Below are 10,197 nucleotides of genomic sequence, written 5' to 3' on the forward strand. Positions count from 1 at the left end.
GCAGCCCGTCAGGACCGGGAGCTTTCCCTGTCTTCGTATCCTGACCAGCGGTTTTCACCTCCTCTTCTGTGAACTCCTCTATCATGGTTGGGAAAACCTTGGTGAAATCTGGCATGTCCTTGGTGGGAAAGAGGAGTTCAGCTGATCTCATCCGCTGGTCTTCATCAAGTCTATATGGTGCCATTAGCTTTAAGGTCTTCATTGTGATTTTGTATGCATCACCCCATATATCCTCGTCGACTGCTTTTATCAGGGTCTGCCACTTTTCTTTTTTCTCTTTTTTTATTGTATTATTTAATATTTTCTTCAAATCCTTGTATGTGTCTTTAAGCTCGAGGTTGCCCTGGCTTCTCGTATAATTCCTTCGAGCTCGGAGGCATCTCTCCCGTAGATCTTTTATCTCATCTGTCCACCAATAGGGGGATTTTTTTCCATTTTTCTTCTTCTCGGTAGCCAATTTTGCCGCATTTTGTCGAGCTGTTCGAAGTTGGCCGAGGTCAGAAATCTCATCTTCATTTATTTTTCTGACCTCCGATAGGTACTTGTTTTTGTTGAAATATGATTTTGCCGTACCTATCGACCGCTATATCGCCCCTTTAACCTTTACCTCCCTGTATAAATAAAATAAGATAGATAAAATATATAAATAAAATAAGAAATGTGTGTACATATAAAATTTTTAAATAAATAAAGTATATGAATATGTAAATATAATAGATAGCATTTAGTAAATAACGTGGATATAATGTTGTAATACTTGGATGCCTTTATCCATGCAAATATGAGAGAGATGACTTCCTGTCCCGCCGGTGGGCTGTAGAGGGGCCCACTCGCGTTCTCCACGGAGCCACCTCTCGCTTTTTCGCTTTCCTTGTTACATTTACCCACCCTTTGGGGGCTCCCTGTCCCCTCCCCTGCCATACACCCACCTTCTATAGGCTGGGCACTGCATCCTATCAATTCTATGACCTTCCTCATTACAGGTGAGGGAGTATGAAGTGCTGTCGCACTGCACTGCTGTGTGTCCTGATTTTAAGCAGTTGTAGCAGCACGCTGCCCTGCTCTCACCTTTGCACTCATATGTGCTGTGGCCATAGTGAAGGCACTTGTAGCACCTTGTTGGGGTATATCTTTCACTGATAGGACATAATACCCAGCCTATAATTATGGAGCTGTATCTCCTCAATTCTTCAGCTCTTGATGGGCGTACGGCTATGGTCGCCACCTGTTCCCCATGTTTATTTGTTCTTAGCGTCTTTATATCAATTTCTTTCCTGGGTATTCCTGTGTATATTTTTATGGCACTTTGGAGTCGTTCCTCCATTACCCCTGGATCCAAACCTATTATGTTAAAAAAAAACATTCTTTGCGCCGGATTGCCATATTTATTCCTGTCATTCTTACATTCATTTCTTTTCGTAATTTCTCTGCGGTTCCCTTTCTCTCTAGTTTTAATAGGATTTCCCCCCTTTTGTGTTTTTTGAGCCTATTTACTTTAACCCTTATCTTTCCGATGTTAATTTTTTGGTTCATTTCCTTCAATACTTCCGTGTACGAATTGCCCCCTGTTTTGATTAGGAGGGCTTCCTCTTGCTCGTTCATTACTCTTTATCCATTTCTTTACCTCTTACTTGGATTTCTCATACGATGTTTTCTGCCCGGCCTACAAACTCCAGGGCTTTCCGTACCTTATCTTTGTATATCTCATTATTGATAACCACCCTTATTGTTTCAGGTGGCTCTTTCCTTTCCCTTATCCGTTTGATGGCCTTCTCGGCCATTTCGTACATACCTTTTTTTATTAGTTGTACAAAAAGGGTGTACATATGTGAAATTATAAATATAATTTCAGTAAATGAGGACTGTAACACATAGGGCTGGTTCTAATAAATTAGGATATGTGGTAAAAGGTTATACAGATTATAGCAAATAAAAAGTTTATACAAAGTCTCACCAATTCTTCTGCTGCACATACACACACTCGCGGTATTTAGAGGCTTCAGTCGCGGTTGTTCTTCATACGGGGAAACTGTCCGGTTACCGGTTTCTGAAGACGTGTTTCGCGGTACACTTAGATCACACGAGATATAGCACATTTGCGTCTGTACACGATTTAAAATAGTACTTGCGGTATTTTTCGCGTAACTATAAGCGAGAGAGATAAGTAGAGTAGAGAAAAAGCGTGGTAAGTCTGTACCAAGCGATAGGTAGCGATAGAGAGATAATACGTCTGCCTAGTAGGACTCAGCAGACGAAAAAGAGGACGACTGTCTCTAGCAACAGTCAGCAGTCAAGAGAGAATGTCCGTTATCATCGAAAGACAACAGGCAAGAGAGTGTGACTTTCTTTGCTATCTTACAACTGTCTGTATTTCTAATGGAGTGGGGTTAAAATGTGAGTGGGAAGGGTTGGAGAACGGGAAATAATTGTAAAATTGTGGTAGAACGGTAGCTAGTAATACAGCGAAAAATGACATGATTTTTCGCATGTGAAAAAATTGAACATACTGGGGGCGGGCGAGAAGAGTTACGCCACTGGGATAGGGTATCAAATAGTTACTTCGAGAACGAGGGTAAACCAGTATACATTAGGGGTACTGTTGTAATGAACTAAGATAACTAAAAACTATTTAAAATCTAGAGAAACTAAAGTCTAGAGAAACTATATACATTTTTGGCAGAAAGTACCACTATTGGTTAAAGGGTAACCTAGCTACTTTCTTTATTGACCTAAGATATTCGCCATTAGGTGTGGATACCCTAACAGTTCGAACAAGAGAGTCTTTGCCTGGGAGCACTTCGATAATCTTTGCCAGAGGCCAGAGGAGTGGGGGAGTCTCTTCATCTTTAATTAGTACATCACCTATCTTTAAAGGATCAGTAGCGATGTTCCACTTACTCCTACTTTGGGTCATATGCAAATATTCCACCGACCACCTTTTCCAAAAGGTTTGATGAATTTTCGAGATATGCTGAAAGAGGGAAAGACGGTTCTGTGGTATTTCTGAGAGATCTGGTTCTGGTGGACTTGTGAGACTTTTTCCTACAAGGAAGTGTCCGGGCGTTAAGACTGAGAGATCATTTGGATCGTTTGAGAGCTGAGTGATAGGTCTTGAGTTTAAAATGGCTTCGATTTGACAAATTATTGTATAAAAAACTTCAAAGGTAAAACGAAGATTTTCTACAAGACGATAAAGATGGTATTTGGCACCTTTAATCCCTACCTCATGCAACCCAAATTGAGAAGGGTTACGAGGCACTCCAAATTTAACACGAATAGAGTTTTCAGAGCAGAAATTAGTAATCCTCTGCGAGAAGTTCTTACTTTTAAAGAGTTCGTTTAACTCAAGAAGCTGATTGCGGGCACCATAGAAATTAGTAGCATTGTCTGACCGTATAATCTCGGGAGCGCTCCGCCTTGCAATAAATCTTTTAAGGGTGAGAATAAAAGCATCAGCTGTTAAGCCGGTGATAAGTTCGATATGAACACATTTGGTGGTCATACATATGAAGAAGGCTATGTATGCTTTGTATAATGGAGCCTTTCTAAGATGAGAGGATCGGATCATGAAAAAACCTCCGTAATCTACTGAGACCTTTTGGAAAGGTCTTGTCGAGAGAACACGATCGGGATGGAGATCTGCCATAAGTTGTGTTGACTTGGGTGTCATGAAACGGAAACATTTCACACAGTCGTGTATTATCTTCTTTGTTTGTCTTAGTCTAGAGATAGGCCAATATTTCGAACGAAAATTTGACAACGTGGTCAAGGCACCTGCATGTCCCAATTTAACATGCATTTGTTTTATCATTAATTTGACAACTGAATGATTAGATGGTAGTAGCAAGGGATGTTTCTGTTCGAAAGAGATAGGGGCAAATTCTAATCTACCACCTACATGAAGAAGTCCAGTTTTCTCAGAGAGGAAGGGGTTTAGTGCCCTGATAGTTTTATCAGAGATTATTTTCCGATGTTTTAACTCATGAAATTCTTTAGGAAAGGCCTGTGATTGTATGTACTTAACAATCACAGTGGTGGAGGAGCTTATTTCACAAACCTGCAGTGGTCCTAATTCTAAAGGTGAATTAATATGTCTTTTTCTTAGATTTGAGAGAAAACGAAAAACACATGCCAGAGTTCTCTGAATTTTTGAAAATGACGAACATTTATTAAAAAGGGTTTCAAGCGTATTATTCACTTGAGATATGTCAGAGGTTGTGCTTAAAGTAACCTGAGTGTGTCTGAGTTCCAGTAAATCTCCCGTCCATTCTTTTATCCTGAATTGAGAGTAGTCTATTACACTGGAAACTAAAAAGGGGGGACCTTCGGTCCACAATTTTTTTAAAATTGACTGAGTGATATCTGAGGCTCTAGAGGGCAAATCTGCTACGTTTAAAGAGGAACTTACATGATGAAATAAAAAGGATTTACTTAATTCTTTGATTTGACTGACACGATGAAGTACAAATGGATTCCATGTAAATTTAGTTGTTAAAATCCATGTTAAAGCGATGAGGCTGTCTGAAAATATGTGAACTTCAGATATTGTGACGTTTTTTGAAAGAACCTCAAGTACCTTTCTAGTAAGAGTGACACCTAATAAGATACCAGACAATTCTAACCGAGGAATAGTTAGTTTATTTTTTAGTGGAGCTATTCTAGTTTTCGATGCTATGAGGCGAGACGTGACTGTGTTGTCACTATACACGACTCGAAGATAGACACAAGCAGCATAAATGTCCTGAGAGGCATCGGTGAAACAATGTAATTGCATATCCGATTTAGGCAGTGGAAGTGTCAGGCATCTGGGAAATGTAATTTTAGATATTGATTGGAATGTATCCAATAATGATTTCCAATCCGAGATCAATAGGTCATCCAGTATATCACTGTCCCAGTCTAAGGGCAATGACCAGATACGTTGTAAGAAAGATTTAGAGTGTACTCTAAAAGATAAGAGTTTTCCTAAGGAGTTATACATTCGAGAAACATAGGTACATAATTTTCTTTTTGTTAAGGGAGGCGCCTCTTCACAAATAGGCAACTTAAAAGAAAAATCGTCTTGATAAGGTGACCTGTTAATACCTAGGACCTTAGAGAAGCTACTAACTAAGTCAAGATTAACTTCTGAAGTGAAGATCATATTACACCCATTTGAAAAGGTACGAGAATTTGAATGTATTTTATAAAGTTGGAAACCGTGAATGTTCAGAAGCGAGCGTAGTTGAGAGTAAGGTATCTGTATCCTTTCCAAGTTATTGGCGCTGGTCACGATATTGTCGATATTTGCATAATTTTTTATAGTATGAGAGGCTACTGAGTGTGTGGTTTGGTTAGCAAAAGTTTGAACCTGAAGGACAGTAAACAACGGAGTAGGGCACGTTACATTAACGTTCACCATATCAGGAGGCGGCAATGCAGACTGGGCCTCCAGTAACAGAATATTGTTGGGCACTGCAGGAGCTGTTGTTACTTGGCCCTCTACGAATGGTAGGGCCACGGTAACAGAAGAAAAGGCAGGTTCTACTGAATCTAATGAATTAGATTCTGAGGTGGTATGAGTAAGAACAGTTTGTATTGAGGGAAATTTGATGACATCCGTGTCAATACGAGGCTGTGAGAGGAGTATTTGATTTTCGTGTGTTAGTGGAGGAACAATGGATTTATTCCGAGAAGGGATAATTTTCAAAAAATTGACATGTACAGCTCCTTCACAAGGTGTTGCAATTAATAATAAATCAATAGATTTTTGTGTAGGAATTTTATTGAAATGTAAGAAAGTGGGAGTGAATATATTCTGAGCTTGAATAGAGAGTTTATTAACCTGTCGTATATTTAGAGCATTTAAAGTTTCATGTTGAGAGATATCTTGAATTTGTATACGAGTTTGGGGAGGTATATTTGCCAATTCCGCTTGCACACCGCAAGAAGGCGGTACTTGAGTTAAGTTTTCAAAAACCAATGGAGACAAATTGACAGTTTTTAGAATAGGAGCAGAGATTAAAATATTTTGTGTATGTAAAACTTGACTTGAAACCAAGGTATTGGATTCTTGTAATATTTGTGGGGGAGAAATGTTAAGAAGCACGGGAGATGCAGATATTACAGTTTCAGTAATCATATTTTGTTCTGGAGTATTTTGAAAAGTGACTGTTTGTGCTGGTAACACATTTTTTAAGAGAGGCTGGCCTATTACATCTTGAGTACTAATGTTATTAGAAGTGTTTTTATAAGTCGGCTTTTGAAGCTCTTGCGTCTGAGCTTGAACAATTGCAGAACTAAACGAAGTACTTATAGTTATTTCTTTCATCTCTTTGAACTGATTGGGGAGGGAGTCAGAGTAAAATGTATTTTTAACTTCTTTTTGGCCATTTATATTCAAATCAGTACTTTTAACAATGTGTTTACTGGAAGTATTCGCCTTAAATTTTGTATCAAATTTAAAAGCCTGTTTAGCTTCCAGTTTTTCTTCTAAGAAACATAAAGCATCCATATATTTTTCATAAGTAATATCTACTTCCTCACTTTCGAGAATAGTTTCGTCGTCAGCCAGGTTTTCCAAAGCATCCAAATACGATTTATAAGCTGCCCTAAGCTGAGTAATATATTCCCTAATTCTACAATTAGAGAGGCCTTGTTCATTTGAACTAACAACGTTCGCAATTCTGGCGATATTTCTTTGTGAAACGTGCATTGCATAAAAATACTCTGCAATTTCTGCCATTTTGAATTGGAGTATAGTATAGTTATATAGAGTGTAATAAGAGTGTACAAGTCAGAGATGAATGAGAAAGAGAATAAAACCTACCGACCCTTGGAAAGGGTACAAAGAGAAGAGAAAAAATATGTATATAAGAGTGTAATGAGATTATCAGTTTCTTGTTTCTTTTTTGTGTGAAAATTATATTTGGTGTCGTGAATTTAATTTAAATTAACACTGAGATAATTTTAATTGATTTAATAAAGCAATTAATATGCAAATACTTTCTAAGAGCAGAGATTATTGTAAAAATTTAGTTTGTGTCATCAAGCGATTTGAATAAAGCGATTATTATGCTAGGGATTAATGACAATAACAGCGGAGAATTCTTGTAAAAATTTATTATTCAGAACAATAGGACAAAATCCCAAATTATTTACCTAGATATGTACCTATGGCGAAACGTGTCAGAGAACAATACAATTAGTTGGGATTATAATGAGTATCTTTGGTTGACAAAAGGGCTGGAATTTTTACTACGTCACAGGTATCTATCAATGGGTCATTCTACCTGACTTCCTAACGTCCTTTAACAATAGAATCATAAAATTGGAATTTACACAGATAAGAATTATTAAACAACGATCTATCAATATATCGATTTATCAATACATACGTATATACATATATCAAAGAACATATACACATATCTAGAAATACATAATTTCGAAGGACCAAATCTAATGAGATTTACAGCAGAGATAAGATTTATCTGAACCTAATTGGATCAAAATATGTTCAATTGAGCATGAGATAAAACAGAGAGACTGAGTATTTACATATGACTCAAAAGTGTACCAAACTATGTAGAATCAAGATGTGAGACAGAGAGATAGAGAGTGAGAGAGAGATTATGATATTATGATTTATATCCGACTCGAATAGACCACAATATGTACAAAAAGGGTGTACATATGTGAAATTATAAATATAATTTCAGTAAATGAGGACTGTATTACATAGGGCTGGTTCAAATAAATTAGGATATGTGGTAAAAGGTTATACAGATTATAGCAAATAAAAAGTTTATACAAAGTCTTACCAATTCTTCTGCTGCACATACACACACTCGCGGTATTTAGAGGCTTCAGTCGCGGTTCTTCTTCATACGGGGAAACTGTCCGGTTACCGGTTTCTGAAGACGTGTTTCGCGGTACTAACACTTAGATCACACGAGATATAGCACATTTGCGTCTGTACACGATTTAAAATAGTACTTGCGGTATTTTTCGCGTAACTATAAGCGAGAGAGATAAGTAGAGTAGAGAAAAAGCGTGGTAAGTCTGTACCAAGCGATAGGTAGCGATAGAGAGATAATACGTCTGCCTAGTAGGACTCAGCAGACGAAAAAGAGGACGACTGTCTCTAGCAACAGTCAGCAGTCAAGAGAGAATGTCCGTTATCATCGAGAGACAACAGGCAAGAGAGTGTGACTTTCTTTGCTATCTTACAACTGTCTGTATTTCTAATGGAGTGGGGTTAAAATGTGAGTGGGAAGGGTTGGAGAACGGGAAATAATTGTAAAATTGTGGTAGAACGGTAGCTAGTAATACAGCGAAAAATGACATGATTTTTCGCATGTGAAAAAATTGAACATTAGTTTCCCACATATATGTAACATTCCCTTCTTTAGCTGGTTATGGAACTTTCATTCCCGTTCTTTATATATTCCACATTTCCTTTTTCGCAGACCTCTATTAGTTCATGAACTTCCTCCCTGAAAGTACGTATCACGTCTTCTACTCCCGGTCTTTTATATCCTTTTTTGTTATTATAAGACATTCTTTTTTAGTTATCGTCTCCTGTAAGCTCACCTGTTCCCATTTTGTCTTTTCAAATACTTTTTCTTCCCATTTCTTTACTTGTATTTGATTGAAGTTATTTATATCTCTTCCTTTTTTTAAAGCGCTTATAATTTTTTCTGTTTCTTTTCTTTGCCTTTCTTGCAGTAGTTTTATTTTACATTGCTCACACTTAGTTTCTTCGTCCTCCCCTTTTGCAGTTTTTTTACTTTGGCTGGTCTTAATCTAAATTGTGTTAATTTCCCTTATTAGTTTGCTTGCTTTGGCTTTTTGTTCCCCCTCGATGAGTCCTTTTCCATTTAGGATATCCATTACTTCTTTTAGTTTCCTCTGTATTCTTTTACATTTTGTCTCCTCTTGGTATCTCTGGCTTTCTCTTTCTTCTTTCTTTTCTTTCTTGAGTTTTTTGTTTATCTCAAAACTGTTTTTTTTCCTCTTTTTCTTTTCTTTTATCTCTTCTTGGTCGTCATCGTCGAACAGCGAGGCTGTCAGGATACTTTCCTCCATGTTCTGCCAGTTTGTGATTCCTTGCTCTTCATTTTTTTCTTCTTCCTCTATGTCCACCACATCTGTGATTTCTATTGATGATTCCTCCTCCCCTGAATTTTCTTTTTCCGTTTGTCTTTTTGTTTATTGCTCTTAAAATGTCATCTTCCACCAACGTTGAATGTTTGGGAGGACTTGATCTGTTCATCTTCGGCTGACTCTTGTGCCAGTTTAGCATCTCTTCTTCGAATTTCTTTTGTTCTTCCGCTTCGCTCAATCTGCCGTCTTGCGGCTGTTCTACCCCATTTTTGTTTTCATTCATCTTCATTTCTTCCTTGTTCGTTTGCTTATGTTCGTCATCGTCGTTTCCGTCCTTCTTTTTGTGTGTAAAGTCCATGCAGTTCCCACGAGTGGGAACGTGCTATATGTCCGGCGCGGCAGTGCTCCCTTGCCGCTGAAGTAACTTGCTAAGGCTAAGTTACTTCAGGAAGTCGCCAGGTATCCCGAAGGGATCGTTTGTGATGCTCTAACCCTCGCATCTCCCATATCTTTGGCACGATGTCTTTCTCCGGACGCAGTGGCAATCTGTATGAGCAGGCTGCTTGAAGTTTCCACGTAACTGCTGCCTCCCCTGTTACGTGGGAATTGGAACAGGACGTGTGACGGTAAAGGTGACAGTTGGGGTAAACATGTCGACTACTCTTATGAGATCTGTTGGGGGGTTGAGAGAAATTTTTTTTTTTTGGTGTGGACGAGATAGGAAATTGGGATTGAGTAGCCGTAAGAGAGTTGGTAGGTAGTTGTGTTGCTGAAGGCAGAAGGCCTCTCAACTGCTCGCCTCGGTTCCGGCGCCAACCCGGTGCACAGTCGCTGGACGCTGGGACTGTTCTTGGTTTCACTGGTCGTGCTCCCCTCACAATTTTAGGGACCACGACCCGTTACTCGGCTCTCCCACCGTCGTCGAGGTAAAAATACAGTCCCAGGGAGAGCGATATTCCTAATCTAAATATTTTTAAAAATTCAGAAAATTTATCATAGAAGAATGAGCAATACCGTCGTTATTACAGTAATTACCGTCGTCTGTCAAACCTAAAAAGTGAAAATGTCAGATCTATCTAACACCGGATCTTCCCAGAATTGCCAATTTTA

The 10,197-nt window shown here is 38.4% G+C and overlaps 1 protein-coding gene across 1 annotated transcript; it reads right to left on the bottom strand.

Annotated features, from left to right (window-relative positions):
• Nucleotides 1-880: 880 nt before the first annotated feature.
• LOC140444503 (uncharacterized) lies at nt 881-8,584 on the bottom strand. Its single transcript, XM_072536261.1, has 3 exons — nt 8,575-8,584; nt 3,325-5,532; nt 881-1,341 (listed from the first exon to the last, which is right to left on the bottom strand). Exons 1-3 carry the CDS (start codon nt 8,582-8,584, stop codon nt 881-883), a joined length of 2,679 nt encoding a protein of 892 aa, XP_072392362.1.
• Nucleotides 8,585-10,197: the final 1,613 nt, after the last annotated feature.

Source organism: Diabrotica undecimpunctata, chromosome 6 (assembly GCF_040954645.1).
Source record: "Diabrotica undecimpunctata isolate CICGRU chromosome 6, icDiaUnde3, whole genome shotgun sequence".
Classification (NCBI taxonomy): Eukaryota; Metazoa; Arthropoda; class Insecta; order Coleoptera; family Chrysomelidae; genus Diabrotica; species Diabrotica undecimpunctata.